The 21,876-nt window shown below is 38.5% G+C and overlaps 1 protein-coding gene across 1 annotated transcript; it reads right to left on the bottom strand.

Moving 5' to 3' along the window:
• Positions 1-1,176: 1,176 nt before the first annotated feature.
• On the bottom strand, positions 1,177-21,512 carry FGF5 (fibroblast growth factor 5). The gene is made up of 3 exons (XM_032398516.1): positions 21,106-21,512; positions 13,523-13,626; positions 1,177-1,891 (listed from the first exon to the last, which is right to left on the bottom strand). Exons 1-3 carry the CDS (start codon positions 21,467-21,469, stop codon positions 1,544-1,546), a joined length of 816 nt encoding a protein of 271 aa, XP_032254407.1. The 5' UTR covers positions 21,470-21,512; the 3' UTR covers positions 1,177-1,543.
• Positions 21,513-21,876: the final 364 nt, after the last annotated feature.

Genomic DNA, 21,876 nt, shown 5'->3' with positions numbered 1-21,876 from the left:
AAGAAAAGAAGCATGCTTAAATGTAAAACACAAGCTTTCTGTGAACTCTTTTGCTCTTCCTGTGAAAGACATACTGGTAAGCTTTAGCTGTACCTTTTTTATTGGCACATTTCTGAATATAAACACTTACATTTTATAGAACTCCATAGAAATGATTGCCCAAGAAAACATAAATTATGTAAATTCTCTTAAGTTTTCTGTGGTTCATGCCCAACATTCAGTATTCGGTTTGAGAATTAAGTGCCCTTTTCAATGATCGAGTTCCCAAATTAAATTTCCTATAGAGCATGGCCAGCTTTCTAAAAATCTACATCAGAAAGTATCTATTCTAAAGGGCTATCTATTCACCGGAATGGTTACCTTCAGGATAGCAAACTCAAAGGGCATTAGGCTGAGTAATAAGAATATTTTTGACAACGGGACTCGACGTGCATAACTGTTACACGATTCATCTCCTGCGGGTCTACATGTTTTTCCGCTAAGTGGGCTGCTCCCTGTGGATCTATACAGTGGGGACCGCAGAGGATCATACAAGAGGTATTTTAAAACGTTCTGGTTTCATAGTGTGTGCTTGATGGACAGAATAAAATGTATTCTTCCAGCTATTCAAGCATGAGGGCAGGAGGGGTAGATAAAAGGAGAAATGAAGGCGGGGCAGAGTTAGATCCCAATAAATGCTGCAAACTTAGTGTACTTGTGCCTCGAATCCTTTTCCTTATCTCCAATTTATAATTCCGTCAAAAAATCCTTATACTCTCCCCTTAGTCCCAACCCATTATAGCCCAGCCACCAAAGGGGTAGGATTCCACATACTGTCATGAATTTACACACACGCACACATGTGCACACACACACACAGATCTAAGCTGAGCCTTTGGTGCCATTGAAGAGAATTTAAGCATTTTAAGATGAAGAACTAAACTTACGTTATCTGAGGTATGGTAAAAAAAATAATAAAAATTAAAAAGTGCAATGAATAAGAGAAATGAAAAAAATCCACATTACAAATGGGCTATAAACACATTTATATTCATAAACTGCATTCAAATGGTTATGTCATATTAATTAAAATAATAAAAGTAAGAAAATATGCTCAATGCAGAGGTACTTTTAAAAAACAAAAAAACAAACAAAAAACAAAAGTTAATAAAATATTTTATCTGCATCAAAATATTCTTTGGAAACCAAAAATAAAAATGTATCATGTATGTTCTTTCAGGTTGAGCTGTAAAAGTCAGAAAAATACATAGTCCGCACTGTTTAACTTTCTGAAAATACCGAGTATGCACTAAGCATAAAGCAAAAGGCTTTCCCCGTCTTCTGGACCTGAAGCAGTGTGCCCCCCATACTGGACAAAGAATTCCGGTTCAGTTCCTATCAGAAGACATCTTTGTTTCAGTCACACTGAAACCCAGGACCTGACTTCGAGACAGTGTAGTGGAGCTGGAGCTGGATCCAAACGTTTTTCTTTTTCAGAGCTGTAAAGACACCCCTGGAAACTCCTGAGGGCAAGGCCTGGTTTCTCACAAGGCCAAGATGAAGATTATCCAAAGCGAAACTTGAGTCTGTATTTCACGGTGTTGGGACTCTTCCGAGGGGCAGACACGGGCACCTTTGGCTTCCCAGGACTAGGTGGCTTTTTCTTCTCAGGAACGGTAACCGTGAAAGAAAGTTCTGGCTGCTCTAGGTGCTTGAATCTTGGCAGAAAGTGGGTGGAGATGTGCTGGGGTTTGACCCGGGGGCTGCAGCCCCGCTTAGCTTTCCCTCTCTTGTTGAGGGCCACATACCACTCCCGGCCCGCTGGCTCAGTTCTGTGTATTGCTGAGGCATAAGTATTATAGCTGTTTTCCTGAAATCGCTCCCTGAACTTGCAATCATCTGTAAATTTGGCCTGGGGGGAGAAAAGAAGAAGAAACATAAGTGGTAATAATACTTTCAGCATGCAATAAAATGAGGTCTTTGTAATGCTGATTTCGGTTTACTATGTACTTAGTGAAATAATATCAATGTATATAAAAAGGATAACAAGGAACTCTTAATATATTGAAATTCTGTTGTGGTTTTTAAATTACTTTGAGATTGGCAGTGAAAAAAATTAACTTTTAATATTTTAAGATTTGTTTCCCCCTCTTAAGCCATCAAGAAAATAAATGGAACTGAATTACTAAGGAACACTTGCCTGGTAAAACATGAATTCATATTCAGAGAAATGGGGTCATATTATTCCTCTGAAACAAGGATACATTTTTCAATGTTATCAGTGTGATTCATGGTGCTGAGAGAGGGGTAGCATATGGCCCTATTAATATTGCATGTGTTAGAGTTCTTTAGGAAAAAATATATCTTCACACAGAGATACAGGAGAGAATATTTGATGCCAAGAAGAAAAAATTACTTTTGGAGTCACTAGCAATACTTCATCCAGATCTCTCTCTGTCTCTCTCTCCCTCTGTAGACACAGACACACACAGACACACAGACACACACACACGCACACTCAGACACACACAATGTCTGCCCTTGAAATGCTCCCAGAATAGTGGAAAAAGCAGACAAGTAAACACCCATCACGGTGCAGCTGGATACGGGGGCTTATGACAGCGCTATGCAGAGGGTACAACGATAGCATAGAGGAAAGGAATCCAAGAAGATGGGGGTGGCCGGGCAGAGGGCAGAAGTCTTCCTACAATAGATGACATTTGAGCTGAGTCTTCAAGTACAAGATTTTAGTAAGGCAGGTGACACGAGAAAGGGTTCTCAGAGGGGGAACAGTGTGTCCACAGGTCGGCATGACACTACTACAGGTAGTAACTTTCCTACAGGATGTGTGGTGGAAGGAAGGAGAGGGAAGGCTGCCAAACTCGGCCAGGAAGAGCTCTGAACATGCTTATTTTGCCATGCTTGTGATGCGGATGATTTTCTGTTTACTGTGTCTTAGTGAAATAATATCAGTGCATATAAAAATAACAGGAACTCTTAATATATTTAAATTCTGTTACTGGTTTTAAATTACTTTGAAATTTCCAGGTAAACAATTAACTTTTAACAGAAGATTATGTTGAGGAATTGGGGGCACCTGGGTGGCTCAGTCCTTAACCATCTGCCTTCGGCTCGGGTCATGATCCCACCGTCCTGGGATCGAGCCCCGCATCAGGCTCCCTGCTCAGCGGGAAGCCTGTTTCTCCCTCTCCCTCTGCCCCCCTGCTTGTGCTCTCTCTCTCTGACAAATAAATAAATAAAATCTGAAAAAAAAAAAAGAAGATTATATTGAGGAATTAAAGGAAAGTGTATGGGGGAAGAGCATGAGCATAAAGTCAGACCTGAGATCAAATACCAATCCTGCCAATCGAGGTCTTAGCTTTAGGCTCCTTATCCACAATCATTCATAGGGCTATTGTGAGTACCAAAATATTTTTCTAGGGAAAAGATGGGTAGCTTTCATCAAATGCAAAAGAGGCCAAGGGTCCCAAAGAGTAATAATTCCTGTCCTAGACCAGACCACCACGTTTCATAGTATCAGTGAGCACCATTATCTGGAATTCCTGGGTTTGCGAATACCAGATATGTTGATGTCTATAGAGAAAAACACTACTTATGAGATATCATTTTCATATCAGACCAAGAGGTACTATACTGGAAATAAGAGTTCTTTTTTTTTTCTTGCTTTTTTTAATAGTGCCAAGCTTTTCTCTGCACAACATTGTCATCTGAAAGTCAGAACACCACAAGACAATCTACATAGATCTACTGTTGATGGTCACATGAATTTTTTGACTTGTGCAAAGTACTGACAATATTGGAAGGCAACCAATTTCAGAGCGCTTCCAACAGCACATTGATGTTATGTATGACAGTTTACCCAGGTTATTTACATTCAAGCATAGTTCAATCAATAAGGCTCTTTATTTGAAGGCTAGCAAGTTATATATCTAGAACTTCCACAAGTCTACTGGTGATTCCCCGGATTTGATCTCTAGCACCTGGAAGCGGGTGTTTTAAAGAACCACCACCTATGGCATTCCTCTCATCCTGTCATACCCTACCAGCCCATGTCTAGGCCAAGGGCGCTATGCTGAAGTCACTATAGAAGAGTACACATTTACTGTTCCTATTTTTTTTTAAAGATTTTATTTATTGGGACGCCTGGGTGGCTCAGTCGGTTAAGCGTCTGCCTTCGGCTCAGGTCGTGATCCCAGGGTCCTGGGATCGAGTCCCGTATCGGGCTCCCTGCTCCGCGGGGAGCCTGCTTCTCCCTCTGCCTCTGTCTCTCTCTCTCTCTCTGTCTCTCATGAATAAATAAATAAAATCTTTAAAAAAAAAAAAAAAAAGATTTTATTTATTTATTTGACAGAGAGAGACACAGCGAGAGAGGGAACACAAGCAGGGGGAGTGGGAGAGGGAGAAGCAGGCTCTCTGTTGAGCAGGGAGCCTGATGCGGGGCTTGATCCCAGAACTCTGGGATCATGACCTGAGCCGAAGGCAGACACTCAACAACTGAGCCACCCAGGCACCCCCCTATTTTTTATTAAAAAGACTTTCTCACAAGTCAAATGTAGATTTTTTATAGTTGCTTAGCTTTTAAAAGGACTTAAATGCTCTCCCATTTCATTAGATAATCCTAAAGTTTTATTTTAAAATAAAAACTATAGCCATCTGTAATGTTTTCTGCTACATAAAAGGATAAGCAGTTTAGAAAGATATATGGGGTTTCATCAAAGAGAGTAGCAGGTATGTTTACCCTGCCTCATATGTTTTTCTTCAAATGTACTTGAAAAACATTTTTAAAAATATATACATTATACCTTGACCTGACTTCTACTCTTGTTTGGCAAAAATCCATTTTCCTGAAAAAGGATAGCAGTGATTGCTTTATTCAATTTTGACAGGTTTTTTAAGTGTACTGTATTATTTTCTTTCCTGACACGCACGCGCACACACACACACACACACACACCATGGTGAATTAAACCTATAGCAATTCCATCTTAGAGTCTTCATATGGGTGAAAGCCCACCAACTCTACCTGCTAAAATTATTCCATCTAAAACCCTTCTCTTTTCCTCCTTAAGATTGATGTTCTTAATCTCTTTCTTAAGAGGAAAGAAGGCTCTTTGGGCTCTAGATTTTTCAAGGGTCACTAACTGTCACCTGGGGCAGAGGTGCCCAGAACCTAAGGACACACAACGTGAAGCCCTGTAGCCTTTCCAGCTCCCACATTAGAATAGTAGTAAAGGCAGTCAGACTGTTTTGGCTTTCTTAATTGACTTCTAAATTAATGTTTTGTCTGAAAAATTCTTCCAGCTGCGATGGAACAGAACCATTTGAAACAAACATTTCAATGAATTTTTTCATCAGGAGATCTAGTCCTTCTTGAGGGACTAACTGCCCCTGTCACTACTCCTGGCCTTGTTCAGATAAGATGGTGACCCTAAGCATGAATTTCTGTCCCTAATATCATGCATGAACCATTTTATAGCAGAGAGTCAGTAAGCAATATGGGTCTCGGCTACACGTATTTACATATATATATATATATATATATATATATATATATATATATATATATATACGTTTACCATTACACCATTTCAGATGATAAATTTTCTAGGCTTCTTTTAATTTTTTAAATCTCCTTTGAATTATAAGAAGTCCTTTGGCAAAACACATACTTTTTAAATAATAGAACTACGTTATATTTTCCTAGAAGAAGTGAAGTTGCCAGAAAGACATTTTCTATAGTTAAGGTGTGAAGTAGAGAGGTGAATGAAATTTCCAAATAAGCTACTGAATTCTGGACCCCATCACCGCATCGTGCTAGCACCCTCGGCCATTACAAGACCAAATGCGAGAATGTTCCTAAAGAACCCATATCTTTGTTCCAAATTCATTTTTTACGAGTCTATTCGACAGATGCTTATTGACTATGTATCACATGTCAGGCACTGTGCTAGCGGTCACTTTTTCAATGAGGAACAATACAGACATGTCCTGTCCATGCTCTTTGTTGAGTTAAATTATATGTTTTTCTCCTTAATTTCTCCTTGATCTTGTGAGTGTAAAAACAAGTTACATTCAACACACCATAATTGCAAAATTACAATGAAATGGTCGGCTAATTTTTATGTAATTTAATACAGTCCTAATGTAATTTAATATAGTCTTAATGGACAAAACAAATGAAACTTAAACAAATGAAACTAGTTTTTGCTTGAATAGCCTAATTCTTCAGAGGAAGGGAGAGAGCGCAATTAAGGAAAACAAGAAATTTTTGATTAGAAGGACGCTGTGCCTTGATTCTACTCATCTCTTCCCACAGTGAGAACACACAATAGATGTTTAGAAGAAAGGTCAAATTCAGTTCAAAGAAAGTAAAACTTTGATTAACTGGGATATTTTAGAAAAGACTAATTCTGCTTAATTGAAATCTGAGGGTCAAGTAAGCCAAACAGAAAATTCTTTCTGAAACGTTATTTTTTAAAAGCTTTCTAAAACCTCTTAACATAGTTTTGTTCCTTCGTAAATATCCTGTTGTATCATGATTGAGGATCTTGCAGTGAATGAGCTGAGGCCATGCAAACCGGCACCAATTCTCACTTCGTGCAACGACAGAAGTACATATGCAGTATACGGAAGGTGGATGGAGAAAGGAGTGAACTTGGACCAACACCGGTATAATCTTCGGAGTTTGTGGGGTATTTAATCAATTTTAGTTCTTTATTTCACTTTGTTTTCTTTGATTTGCCTCCCTCTTTTGAAAAACCTTGTGAAGAAATAATTAACCAAATACAAATAATTAGAATGTTATTGTGGGCTGGAATATTATTAAATAATTAAAATATTATTATAGACTATAATAAAAACAATTATAAACCAAATTGTACTTTAAGCAGAGTTCCCTTGTTGCATGCATCCCTGCTTCTGGTTCCCCTACCTCCTTTTACTGCTTCTTGGGCTCCATCCCTATTCCCACGTATGGGGCTGTCCCGGCCAGGTGCCCTTAGCCTAGGCCGTTTTGTGTGGTTGGGCTGAATGTTCCCTGACCAAAGGCGCCCACCTCTGGTGGTGATTAAAGGCTAAAAGGCAGGCCCTGTTCCAATGCTTCCACGCAGAGTACCCCAGCACAGGGCAGCACGCACCCAAAGGGCTGCCTTTTACTTTTGACTACAAAGGCTTCTTAGAGGTCAGCTGTGGCCATACTATGCTATCTCCAGGGCATAGCCTACTTCCTGCTTGGCACTGAACATCTGTCCACTCTATACCTCGGTTCTTCATCCTGAGTGACCAAGGGAATATACAAGTTAGATTTAATAATAGACCAACCTGACATAATGTAATGAAGAATACCCACCGCAGGACTTCTCCCCCTCCAAACTTTATGAATTGACTTAAAATTACTCCAGGAGCCAGTTCAAAATGCAGACTCCCGAGACCCTATCTCCAGAGGTTGTGTTTTAGTAAATCTAAGGTGAGACCCTGGAATTGCATCATTAACCAGCATCCTGTGGATTTGATGCAGGTGAGGTAAGAGCTTTCACTCTGATGCTCTTAATAACTCAAAAGGCTGGGCTATCAAGGGCTCTTATGTGCCAGGGGGCTTTACATCTCTTATTTCACCCTCGCAATAATCCCGTGACGAGCAGAATGCTATTACCTAATTCTCCGGTCAGAGAAGTAAAGAAAACAATTCACTAAAGCCCCATGTTTACCAAGTGCCAGGGTAGGCACCTGTGACTTCAAGCTCCAATCTTCCAACTCCTAGATTCCAGCTCCTTAACACCACACAAACCCAAGGGCATCTCCTAGACTTCCGTCTAGTCCTACCTGTCTTAAAGTTGCTCCATGTTAAAATACTGATGAAAAACAATGCCATTCCCCAAACCATTGCAGAAATAGAACACCATCTCTCGCTTTTGGCTGAAATGGATCTCTGAAGCTACAAGTCAATTCATCACACCCAGATTTCCTCAATAAAAGAGGCTCCCTAGCAAGAGTCACATAGTGTGAAATCAAGGGAAAACTGGCATTTACTGCAAAGGCAGAGCCCTGAGCCCATTTTTGAGCTTGAATTACTGGACATTTGGTTTTACTATGTAAATTGAAAGCCCTTAGAGGGCAAGGGGAATTTCTATTCAAATGCCTTTATAGAGCTCATGGTCTTGACTAGGAGAGTGGAGTACTTAATAGGTTGTTTTTTTTTTTTTTTTTTGATGATGATGCTAACTATTGCCCAAGCCTCCATTTCCCCTTTCAGTAAACATGCCGAGCTCTTGGGGCTGCTGACTCCTCACACTGCCCCCAGCGCAGGAAGAACAGTCCAGACTCCCATCCTGGGCAAGCCAGCTGGCATCCTCCAAAACCAGGAAAGGAAGATGTTCTAGTCCTTGCTTAGGGCTGATCAAGCACACATTCCATGCCTGTTTCGTAAACTCTGCAATTAGCTTTCCTTCCAAACATGATCCCCTAAAACCCTGAGAAACAAAAATAATTCTACCACATGCTTCTCTCTGGACCTTTAAAACAAGCTAAAATGTTTTTCCCCAATAGGCAATGCGCTATCATGTATACTTTATGAAAAGGCTGAAAAAAACATGATAACCATCTTTTCCAGGATTTCCGTTTTCTTTGGGGAAAAAACAAGATGCAACAGGGCTCTAAAAGAATTATGAGATTATGATCGTAAGAAATCCTTGTCTCTTAAGAGCTTGAGCCTGAGAATTTTGCTTTCAAATTAGGTTCTTTGAAAAAAAGGAAAACTCTTGAGATAAGGGGCTACTGTGGACACAAAAAATTTGGACCTAAAGAAAAAAAGGTCAATGATAAATAGGTTTGGGGGCTGGTCTAAATATCTGAGGGGTCACAGCTGCCTGACCCCCAAAGCAGAAAGTCTTTTTCTGAGAGAGGAGACAGGATCATCATACAGCTGCCTCAGAGCAAATTAAAGAAGATCTTTTTTAAATTAAATGCTGAATACTGGGCGCCTGGGTGGCTCAGTTGGTTAAGTGTCTGCCTTTGGCTTAGGTCATGATCCCAGGGTCCTGGGATCGAGTCCCGCACGGGGCTCCCTGCTCTGCGTAGAGTCTGCTTCTCCCTCCTCCCCACTGCTTGTGCACTCATGCTCTCTCTCAAATAAATAAATTTTAAAAAATCTTTAAATGCTGAATACTTTCCAGGCACTATTCTAAGTCTTTTATATGTATTATCTGATTTAAACTGCTCAACTATCACAATAGATTGTTACCTTAGTTTTCCTCCTTTTACAGCTGATAAAACCACGGAAGAGAAAGATTAGGTAAAATGACTAGGTTTAATTTAACTAGAATGACACAATCTAACTGTGTTGGTAACCACCACACTCCTACATCTGGACCCACCTCAGATAAATCTAGAATGGCTCTGTATGGGGATTTCGATAGAGATAATAAACCTGAGGAGAGAGCAAGAACAGAGTGAGGAAGGAACAGGAACAGACAAACAGGCAGAGAGACAAAGACAGAAAGAGAAGCGAGCTCATTTCCACAAGTACCTCAGCCTAGAATGAGTTGAGAAGGAGAGTGGAGGTCACAGCGAAAGCTCTGACTAACCCTCACGGCTCTTGGGGAGGCAGACATCGACTCCCACTCTCAATGATTCCTAGCACATCTTGAGAAGGAGACCAGACACCTTCATCCTTGTAAAGAATGCTGAAAAAACCTGCATGGTAGGAATCTGGCTGCACTGTATATTTGGAGTATACTAGTAAAGATTTTAAGGAGAGCTGCATGTAGGTTGCGACGAGTATGTAGGTTGAATGAGTGCAGGAAGAAGTGCCCACAGGGATGACTGAAGTTCAAACAAAATTTCTCTTACCGAATTAACAAACTTAGCATGAGAAAAACATCAGCACAAATGTTGCCTAAGTGTAACCCATTCTCGGCTCTTTTTTGTCTGCCATCTTTGTGTCTGCTGATAGTGAAGCATTTTCTAAATGAACAATTTCAGTGAACAAAACAGAACTCTCTTCTGCTTTGAAAATTCATCTTGAGAAGCATTCCCTATGCAACACATCATCACATTGAATGACCAACCTGTGTAAAACTCTGTGATAAACTCTGCGGCGAACGCATCCCCTCTGCTTCTCTGGACTTTAAAGTCAAATACTAGAGACACAGAAATAGATGGGGAAAAAAAAGAGTCCAAACAGAGCTTGGGTAAGGGGGTGCACAGCACAAGCAAAATATTGTAAGGATGCACCACAATATTTATTCTTTAACATGTAATATGAAAATAGTATTAAACTATGTGATTATTAATTCCTATAAAACAATAGGTGAAAACAATGTAATTGCTTCCAAACAAAACCTAGCATCTTCTTTCAACTAGCTTTTACCTACAAAGCATTATAGCATTTACAGAGAAAGAGAATTTTAAAAGGATGGTTCTGGTTCAATCACTTGTTAACTGTGTTAACTTAGGAAATGATTTAGCATTGCTAAGACTCTTTCCTCACCTAATCATGTAATGACATAAAGTGAGTAAAAGAGTTTTTAAAGAACTATGCAAATACATTGTCTGTACCTAGCAACTAATTTTTAATATTCTAATTGTTACTGTAAAAACTAAGTTGAAAATCTACAATTATCCATGAATATTTCTCAATACAGTATGGGCATTACTTTCTCCAGAATTATATGAATGCTATACATTTTTGGTTCATATTTACTTTATAGATAAAATCCTGAAAGTACTCTATTAATTTAAAATTTTTACCAGTTTTGTTGAGATATAATTGACATATAACATTGTGTAAATTTAAGATGTACAACATGATTTATACATATACACATATATATAGCAAAATGATTATAAAGTACTCTTTAAATGTCTCTGCACAGTTATTAATTTAAAGCAGCTCATGAATTACACACTTAATCCTAAAAATATAAAGGTTTTTTCGCCTTTTTAGTGACAAAGCAATTTTGTGAAAATCAAAACTAAAGCAAATAATTATATCTAAAGTTACAAGAACAATTTTCAATGTGTTTAACTAGAAAAAAACAAGAAAGAAACCATCTGGGCATAAAACTGATAATTGCTAGGATTAATATTATTTCTAAATTCAACTTCCTTAAAAATAAATCACTTTATAATTTAATTAGGTTTCCATCTAGAGAAAAAGTGCTAATAAAAGCTCAGATAAGAGAAAGTGGGCTTGGACAATTGCTTTAAAAAGAACCCACATAATCGTAGGGCTTAATTTTTTATCTACAATTCAGCTCAAAGTCATTAGAATGACTTTTATATCAAAGAGCTTCAGTGAGTGACAAGAGCAAGACTTGCTTTGTACTGTTTAAAAGTCATTATTCCATGAAATAACTTTAGCCTGCCAAGATGAGAAAGAATAACAGATGCTGTTTTTGCATTATCTGCATTATTTCAGCCAGCCATCCTTAGACATTTGGGTCAAATTTCTGGAAATTTGTTACTTGCATTTGACAGGGGAATCATGTATCCTCACCTCTCGGTATGACCTTTCTAATTGGCATCCATTTGTAATAGTTTGAATTCTGTGGCAATTATCCTTAAGCTGGCCCAAGTTTAGTCTATTTTTTGCATGTACAAGAGCACAAATCAGAACAATTTAAAAGTTAAGGTGCTCACCCAAAACAAACCAATGAGAGAAAGTTTCTTTACATGCACTGCACTTTATTATGATGCTTAGATTCTGAAAGTGTTTCAATTTTTTACAACCTTAGACCGGGGAAAAGCTATTGTATTCAGATGTGTTTGATCATTGTCTTCTATTCTGCATGTGGATTTTTAAAAATCAAATATTATTTTTTTGATTAAATGGCATGTCCATGAGAGACTATGGACTCTGGGAAACAAACTGAGGGTTTCAGAGGGGAGGGGGGTGGGGGGATTGGTTAGCCTGGTGATGGGTATTAAGGAGGGCACGTACTGCATGGAGCACTGGGTGTTATATGAAAACAATGAATTGTGGATCACCACATCAAAAACTAATGATGTATTGTATGGTGACTAATGTAACATAATAAAATAAAATAAAATAAAAATGGCATGTCCTACTTGTGCACAGTGATGCAGAACTTTACCCTTTAAAATAAATAATCAAAGAGCAATTACTTTATGAAAACTATATTATAGCTTGCTAGATTACAATAACCACCTCAGAAGATGAAGTAGGTAAATCTTTTCATAATTCTTGTAATCGGTGATTAAAGAGGTTAGCAAAGGTTTTTCATTTATCTTAATCCACTGAGATTTCTATTATATTTAGATTACTGTATAATAATAGATAGTATTTACTGAGCACTTACAATGTATCACATACTGTTTTAAAAGTTTTAAGTGTATTATCTCATTTAATCCTCAAATAACTGTAGAGATAGCTTGAATTCTGCTACCCCCTCCAAGAGGCATTAACAAGTCACTTTTAGAAAAAGGAAAATTGAACGCTAGAAAAAGGAAAATTGAAATTCTTACACATTGAAACAAGTGAAACTCTCAATGAATTTTTTAAAGAACTGTAATTAAAAATCATAAATAGTAAGCTTCAATTGATTACACTCTTAATTAAAATTTCCTATATACTTCAAAAACCAGAAAAGTGGTATTTCTCCAATTCATTTAGTAAAAATTAAAGAGAATACGAAGTAAAGGACTAACGTTATATAACTGCTTTGTAAAAATGATATAATGTGACAAATCTTAGTACACTACAGAAAAAACATAAATCACTTTTAAGTGCTGTGCATATGTACTAATATAAGTAAATCAAATCTGTGAGTAGAAAAACCAACCTAGACATATTTTGTTATCTTTAAAATGTTTCAATGCCTCCCAAGTAGTGAGCATTTTCAGAAAAGGCACAGAAATCTATAATTTGTAAATTGATTATAAAACATATAAGTGGCTTGAAGAAATTTTTGAGTGCAAAATTAGTCTTTGTAATTTTAAGAAGTATTGTTTTTGATGCAACAAAAATACAAAATGAGAGTCCTCAAATGGATAAATTAAATTTCTCTAAGGAAGATCAAAATCTTCTCATTATTGGTTTCTCTCCATACTTATTGATGTGAAAATATGTTATATTACTTAGACCTGATTTTTGACATCATGAATATCTTATAAAATTGAATAAGAACTTGATCTACTAAATATGCACACACAATCACCATAAATATGTACATTTTAACTGTTATATAATATTATCATTTCCATAATATTTTCCCTCAGTTGAACCAATTTTAAGAAATAAATAATGGCGATCACTTTGAGAGTGCTATTTTCAAATACATTCATCCTTAAAAATTTTTTGTGAATTCCGTATTATCTTTTCAAGTAAATGAAATATAAAAATGATTACTTACAAAGACATCTTGGTTAAAAGTACATATAATTTAAAAAAATTACATCCTTTGAGCAAATTTTTCATCTACCAATGTGGAAAATCACTTCATTCCATTCTACAAATGTAAAATCTCCATAAGACCTTTAACAAATATAAAGTGGTTCTACTTACACTTGCATGGAGTTTTCCTTTTTTTGACATCGCTAAAAATTTGTTGCTGAAAACTCCTCGTATTCCTACAATCCCCTGAGACACAGCAAATATTTCCAAAATACCTAGGATGACAGAAATCCCAAAATAAAACACAGACTCCTCTACATATCATTGTGAAGAATTAAATTTCTACATAGATTCTTTTCATTCTTTATAGCTGTGATTAAAAAAAAAAGAACGGTATTTAACATCCTTATTTTTCATGACATTCATTATGTTAAAAAAGAAAAGCTTAGCATGCAAGTGTTCACTTAAAATAACAAATTTTAAGATTCAAAAATTTACTTCTGGTTCATTTGTAATTCTTTTTTTTCTTACAAATAAGTCACTTTTACTAAGCAATGTTTAACAATAGAATCTTCTCTAGTTGTAAAGGAATCGAAAAGAATTTCTTTAAATGTTTTTCAAAATAATTCTCATCCATTGTTTTCTAGCAGAGATAATACACTGCTTTTAATATTAAATCTCATAAAGTCTGGCCCAAGACTAGTATAAGCCACTGAAAGCCAGAGATAAATTCCACTTATTTACATGAAATAAATCCCTCTTCTCAAATTATAATAACTATACAAGGACAAATCAATATATGCCATATTCAATCATTCAGTGAGTAGTTCATTTAAAGACTACACATAAAAAGATGTTGAAAGCATTATAAATAATTTGGGATTATTGGCTCAATGAGTGTTTAATGCATTACGGTTTGAGACATCTTGCATTTTAAATGGCTTTTCTGGCAAAACATTTAATGAGGTATTTTATTACATTACTGTTTATATTTAGTATTTCATAGTTAGCATTATCAAGTCAATGTCCCTCTGTCTCCTGTAATAATTTGAAAGTCCACATCAACTGTGTCAAGAGAATACCACGTACCACAGTTCATAAGAGTATTGTAAGAAGACGAAATTCATAGTCTGTATATAATTGGAATTCCTGCCTGTTTATCATAAATTCATATATAATGTTATATGAACAGGAGAAAAGCATAGTGCTTTTTGTTAACTGCCTACATCAAATTGCCAAAAAATAGGTGGGGGAGGACAAAATAATATAGTTCACTAGAGCTAAAAAGGGACCTATTCTAGAAAGAAAGGAAGGAAAGAAGAAAGGATGGGAGAAGGGAAGAAAATCTCAACCTTTCAATCTATATTATTCTGAATATACATACTAATTAGGATATCTCAACAGTATTCTGCTGAATAGAGAAATTCACCAGAAATTTAAAAAATAGTAACCTCCCCCTGCAGGATTTGAAGTACATGTAAAATTATTCAATTTACCAAAAAGGCAATACTGTGGATACACATATCTATGATATATACAAATACATATATATATATATATATATGAATATATTAAGCACTTTTTTGCACAATGTGAGTTAATACCTATAATTGTAGCAAATACTGCTGTTTACTTATTCAACTTGATTTCTTAAAAACACTTGATCAGAAAGTTCATGGGGGGGGAAGGGGTAGCCGAAGAACTATTGTCTTTGTTATAAGCATATTTAGTCCAGAGTAAATAAAACACATCTTCAGGAAACTGCCACTACCACTTTATTAGTGGATGTTTCTTGAAAACACGACAAAAAACCCCAAAAAACTATTTGAAAGGAACTACTTTTGCTTTTAGGAAGAAACTCCTGAAGAAACTGTTGTCTCATAAGTTATTTTCTTCAGAATGTTTTCAAAATGCTCTTTTCAATAGATTTGGCTGTACAAATTATTTGACTGTGTTGCACACCCAAGGATTTAGAAGCATTACTATTTTATCAAATAGTGACAAAGCACACAGAATGCTTTGTAAAGTTAAATACACCATGTAATATGCTGTGATAATTTTATTAATAAAGCATTACTAGAACATGATACAAAGTTATATTTCTATCACAATTACAGAATGATATTAAAAACAGCATTAATGATTTTAGATATTTGGAAGATGGGGAAGTAATTGTGAATGCTGCGTAAATGTGTTAAAAAATGAGACATAGAAACATGAGAAATTGTCTATGTGTGGAAAGAGAGAAACAAAAGGGACAATATGGACTGGTAGAAAAGGAGAGTTAGTTGTGTTTTCCCCCAATTTACTCATGGTTCTACATTGTTAGTGTTTTTATTCCATTCTTTGGAAGATTACTTGGTTTTGTAAATGCAAACCTGTGTGTTAGCGAAAAAAATACAGGGTAGCCCCAAAAGATAAAATTCTTATTAAATATATCTGTTTAGAGGTTAACATTTGAGAGGTCAAGACAAAGTCTCTATAAATATTTGTTTAATGGGAGCACTGCTTTGCCTATGTAAACTATAGCTTCTGACAAGTAACGTATTCTATTTTGAGAAAAACTCATTTTGAGTCACTTGCTTCCTAACACACTGTATGTACATTCTGTGTATATATGCTATGTAAAGTTTGCATCATAACAAATTACATGGGGAAGATAAAATAATATATGTAAAGGGTTATTATTTTATTATATACTGCTTGGTTTCTTTTCTTGCAAGTTCCAATGTAAAAATGATATACTGCCTGGGAATGAATGGATTTTATAATTTTTTTAAAATTTTATTTAATTGAAAGCTTAAAAATGTATTTTTATTACATATATTATTCTATTTAAAAGTATGAAGAATGCAGGAAAGATAAAGATGAGATCAGATGAAATAATTATTTTTTCACACAGGCAACTTTGGCATGATCTTCTAAATCTTAATGTAATTATGATGTAATATTGAGAACGGTATTAAGATCATAATTTCCAACGTAATTCAACAGTAATTTCACAATGTCTTTTTTACTAGAATGTTGAAGCAGATTCTACAATTCAACTCTCTGACCTCACCTCCAAGAGATCGCACAATTATTGATTTTACTATGCCAAATCTCAGCAACGCACTAAAGAATTCTATATAATATTTTAAACCCACATGCATTAAATCACACATATATAAATCCCAGAAAACATTTCTCTAAAACTAAATTTTTCTCAATTTCAGTTATTTCCTGACTCTTACTAGAGTCAAGAATAATTAATTTTATGAGAATTTACAATTCACATTATGGATGCCAAGATGGTATCCCTAAGCAAAATTGTGGAAGGCCAAGTGTATCTCACAGATCAGATAGTCAATGAAATGTCTGCTAAACTGGATTGTTTTCTTTGACCTTCTCACTACCTCTCTTTCCTTTTTCAGGACACCCCATGTGCACACATGTATGGATACATGTTTACTCTCCAGTGATTTTGGCCTTCTGCTTGGGGAGTCAGGCAGGGTAATTATTTCCCATTAGAGTGCTGGTGACAATGTGTTATCTTTCCTAGGGTGTTAACATGTAAGAGGATCAAAAGAAAAAAGCAGTGCTTAACAGAAAAAAACCTATTTTCTCTTGGTGGAATTTGGGGGTTGACATCTAGATTGAAGGAGGCAAGAATTTATACACGCATTGTTTAATCCACCTACTTACAAGCATAGGCACGCATTACAAAGTAAGTTTATTTCAGTAAGAGAATATATGTCTAGATTTTTTTTACCTTAGTCCTCTCCAGATTTTTTAATACAACAGGACTCTATTAATGATGGTTGATAAAATCATGTAGACTTTTCCCTTTTCTCTTTTCTTAGTGAATGACATAATAGACACAGATATCCCATGTATTCAGAAGCTTTCAACAGCTCATCTGAAAATCCTCGAAGAAAAATAATTTAAAACTGAAGTTTCTCTACTTGCGTTCATACAGCAACAGATATGCCACATCACTATCAAATCTGAGGCTTGAAATACCCAGTTTAGCAGTTTTCAGTGATTAAATTAGTAACAGAAATCTTCCATTTGAGTTTTTCTATTCAGTAGATACAGATTCTGATTTAGCTAGGCTTGGGGGACTACTTAAAAGGTTGACTCTACATGAAACGAAAATTGATAGTGAATTTAGATTTTTAAAAATTAGTAAAATTGAGGGTTCTGTTTAGTCAGAATATATGATTGGAATTTTCATATTTTATGTGAACACTTTGGCTTTGTGCAGCCACATCCTTCAACTTTTGCTCCCTGAATTGATAATTACTTGACTGCCTATTCTTCAATGGCCCGACATAAGTCAACAGAAGCATTGAAGCTAAACTTGAAAGCGTATACATTAAAGCAAAACTTCTTTTTCTATTCAATAGTTAGATTATATCATCTGGGTTTTCTTGCCCATCTTTCTTCACCCTTTCCTAGTATTTCTTCATAATAAGAGTGCATCTGCAATGAGCTTTTTTTTTTTCTGTCTCCAAACTTGGGATAACTACTGTATAAGAGAAGCTAAGAACATATTAAGTGGTATGCTTTAAGTAAATTGTGTTTCAAAAATCTATGGCCAGAGTACACTCCGGATGGTAAAACTAGAAAATATTCAGTTTGCAGAAATGTTAATGTCAAATGATAGTTGTGAGATATATATTTATATATATGCATCTCTTCTGACAAACATTACAGAAAATTACTGAGCTTAAAAGAACCTGCTAGAAGGGAGTTTGATGGCAAAGTTTTGACTCCTTTCTGAAGTAGCATGCTGTAACCAAAGAAATGTAAGTTTTTTATCATTGCTAACTTACAGACAGTAAAATGAGATGATGAGGTAAAACTCTGGTGTATCATCTATGGTCCTCTTTGGTCCCAGCTCTCAGTGTCTCTTGTGAGACTTAAACAACAAATGTTTACTTATGTACTCTAACCAACAGCCCATGACGAACACCTTAGTTTACATACATGTCAGGAAACCGTCAAGTGCTGCTTTCAAAGAGGTATATGACCATCCAACAATTAGCAGGCTTCTGTTTCTCTTTCACAGCTCTTTAGGGCAGAGGCTTATTTTAAATTTTTAAATTACATGCTTTCCCACTAAACATGACATATTTCATAAATTCTTCATCCAGCAGTGGTGGCAAAATCATAGTTAGTAGTATTGGACACTCCAGACATCACAAAGAAGAACATCACCATGATTTAAGCATTTAAGTTACGGTTTCCTCTGTGAGAAAAATCTATGGAAGGCAAAAACAAACTAAAATTCCCCCAACTCCCAAAAGTAATCAAAATATCAATCTTGATGATGTACGTAGCCTATTATGGGTGCATAAATGAATGAATGAATGAATGAATGAATGAATGAATGAGTGAATGAGTGAATGAAGGCAAGCCATATGAAAGATACAGACTAAACTCTGAAAGGCTATTCTATACTGGAATGAATTGGGAAAAGTGTTAAATCAAGGAAGTTTTATTTAGGCTACTTAGGCGCTGTTTAGTAAACATCCCTGTTCTTTTTCAGGTATCTTTCAAAGTCGATTTTAAAATAAACTGTACCTTGGAAATAGCAGATATTGGTCAATTGGTCAATTGGTGAATGTATTCTTTGTTGATCTGTTCTCATTTTCCTTCCTATGCTTTTCTAGAACTTCCCCTCTGGCAAGGCCTAAGCAGCAAAAATCTTTGTCTTTTCCAAGAGAAGAGGGTGGATATATAGGGAATGAGTCTGGTATTTCAGAGATCCCTAGTACACCCAAACCTTCCCCCCTGAGATCCAACCAGCAGCCTGTTGCATGTTAACTTTGGGTCCTCCCTTGGGAACACAGAAGTTATCTTGTGTTGGTGCTCATTTCCTGGATAAACTACAAGAACAGAACAGAAAAAGTTTTCTGTAAAAGAGAGGTGGAAAGATCACTAGAAGTGCGGAATGAGCTCTGTCTGGTATCTGATGGAGTAAAGAATTGGGTGGGGGGAAATGAGAAGGACCAATGGCAATACTGAAGTAAATGTGACTCTCGCTGTCCCTGAAATCTCAGCAAATTCCCCTTCACCCTAACACACCTTGCCCTTTCTCACCAAAGACGGTGAGTTGTTTGATGAGGGTGAAATGAACCTTAAAACCTAGAAACAGGCTCCTGCATGGAGCGCGTGGGAGGCCCCGGGGCTCGCAAGGGCATACTCGAAGAGCCCTCTCTCCGGTTCAGGGCTCCAGACCACCTAAACACGTGTAACACGGCCAGCCAGAGCGGCACAGCTCGCAAGACGAGTCTGGGGCACGGGCGGGCATGGACCCGCTCCTCTTCCGGCGCGAACCGCCAGGTCTTCCACAGCCCGCCTCCTGAAACCCCCGGGAGGAGCGTCGCCAGCCGGCCACCCCACCGACGTGCGCACCTCCAACCCTGCTTGGGAGGCGGCTGCCAGATTGCCAGCCCCGCTGTGGCGCCCGCGCCCCTCCGGAGCTTGGGTAAGTAAGAAGCTCAGTGGCCCGTGGGGTTGTTGGTTTGAAACGAAGCAAGTTAAGTACACCTGGGAGCTACCAGGCTGACACTCGACAGCCAGGTGACCGTCCGCAGCGCAATCTCCTGGCCACGTTCCCGCTCTTCCTGAATACCGCACAGGCCCGGCTGTGGGTCTGTCTTTTGGATTAACCCCTGCTGGATGAACGATCTGGCCCTACCGAGGAAGAGCCTCAAAGAGATCGCCCCAGTTCCGCACACACCCCCAAATCCTCTCTCCCCTCAGCTACCTAGAGGCAGTGAGAGGAATCAGAGGAGCGCTAGTGATGGTCTGGAAACGCAGATGGGGGTGGAAGGAAAAGAGGCGATGGGAAGAGTGGGAGAAGAGAGAGAGCTAAAGAGAAAACTCAGAAAGAAAATGTAAAACTTTGCTTTAAAAAAAACTTACACGATGTGCACCTGTAAGGAATTGAACGTCCTCTGAGTTTCTTCCAAAATAAAGAACTTTTCCTTAATTGTCCTTGGGGACCAAAGGCTGGTCACTTCCTAACAAGGTGCTGTCATGGTCTCAACATACTAAACGTTGCAAACCCAACTCTGAAATTAATCATTCAAATGTCCATCACGTATCTTTCTCTAAACGTGTCCAGTTTTCCAGATCACTGTCTTCTTCCAAGGAGGGGATGTCTGGTCTCCTCTAGAATATACGTAGATATTCTAATGCATATAATGTGCAAATATGTATATACAATAGACACAAACACAGATACATAAATGTATAATATATATTACTCTGGGGTTTATGGTGGCAGTTGGAGGGGCGGCATGTGAGATTTGATTCTTCTAAAATAACTGTTCAGTTATGGGCAAGGAATAGGGATGCACTTTGATGCCTCTTGGAAAATGCTAGCCTCGTAAACAGAAGCAGGAGGTAAACAGGAACCAAACGAGCAGAAAGAAGATTTTTGTTTTTTCTCCAGGCACAGGCTGGAGGCTCCTCTTTGGGACCCCGGCAAACTGGAAACAAGGTCTACCTGTCTTGTGCACCAGCCTCTGGTAGCCTACACCTCAGGAATCGCCATTCCTCATACCCGCGAGAGGGGTGCGCGTGTGCGTGCCATATAGACGCATCTCCACCCAACCTGCCCGGCCGTTTCGAGGGCCAGCTGGGTCCCAGCGGCCAGGGTTCCAGAAGGTGCTCCCGTGGGCCAGGGAATAACCGCTGTCCCTCCCGAATCCCCCACTGCCCGCTTAGGACGCGCTTGGCCAGGAGAGCGAGCAACTTACTTAACATATTGGCTTCATGGGAGCCATTGACTTTGCCATCCGGGTAGATCTGCAGATGGAAACCGATGCCCACTCTGCAGTAGAGGCTGCCGGTCCGGCGCCCCGAGGGGCTCCACTGGAAACTGCTCTGCTCCAAGCCGCTTCCTTGGTTGCCCAGAGAAGCGCCGGGGGAGGAGGAGACGGAGGAAGAAGAGGAAGACGTGGTGCCACTGCTGCTCCGGCTGCTGCTGGCGCCCCCCGGGTTCCGACCGGCGGCAGCGGGTCCGGGTTGCCCTTTGGGGGCGAGGTGCTTCTCCCCTTGAGCCCAGGCGCTGAGGATTAGGTGGCTGAGGAAGAGGAGGAGGAGGAGGAAGGACAAGCTCATTCTTCCAGCCGCGGGGTTTCTAAGTGCATCTTGTAGGGCTGGTTCTGGGCTCCGTGGCCCCCGCGCGGCTGCGTGCCTCTGGCGCTGCCCCCCTCGCCGCACCGGGTGGACATAGCCTCGGGGAAGAGAGGGAGGGAGAGAGAGAGGCCACTCGAACGGATCTCGGCGCGGGTGCTGGGATATTTATAACGCCAGTGATCTCACTGCTTGGTGCACGCCTGCGAAGCTTCCCCTCACCCGCCGCTTTGTGTACTCTCTGGCCGGTGCGGGGAGGGAGCCTCGCGGTCCCGGGGGCGGGGGGTGTGGAGGAGGGAGGAGATGGGAGAGAGTGAGTGGGAGGAGAAGCCGGGAGGAGAGGCGCTGCACCCCGACGCTGGGCACGCGCAGACCAGGGCCACGCACCCCAG

The sequence above is a fragment of the Phoca vitulina genome, unplaced genomic scaffold, assembly GCF_004348235.1.
Source record: "Phoca vitulina isolate PV1807 unplaced genomic scaffold, GSC_HSeal_1.0 scaffold3, whole genome shotgun sequence".
NCBI classification, from domain to species: Eukaryota; Metazoa; Chordata; class Mammalia; order Carnivora; family Phocidae; genus Phoca; species Phoca vitulina.
Note: the sequence above shows the minus strand (reverse complement) of the source record. Positions and strands in the feature narration are given on the sequence as shown.

Coding starts and splice junctions, on each gene's coding strand:
- FGF5 (XM_032398516.1), bottom strand. CDS start 21,469: ATGAGCTTGTCCTTCCTCCTCCTCCTCCTCTTCCTCAGCCACCTAATC. Junction 13,627..21,105: donor CCATGAAGCCAATATGTTAA/GTAAGTTGCTCG, acceptor CTGTCATCCTAG/GTATTTTGGAAATATTTGCT. Junction 1,892..13,522: donor AAGGAAAACTCCATGCAAGT/GTAAGTAGAACC, acceptor TTCTCCCCCCAG/GCCAAATTTACAGATGATTG.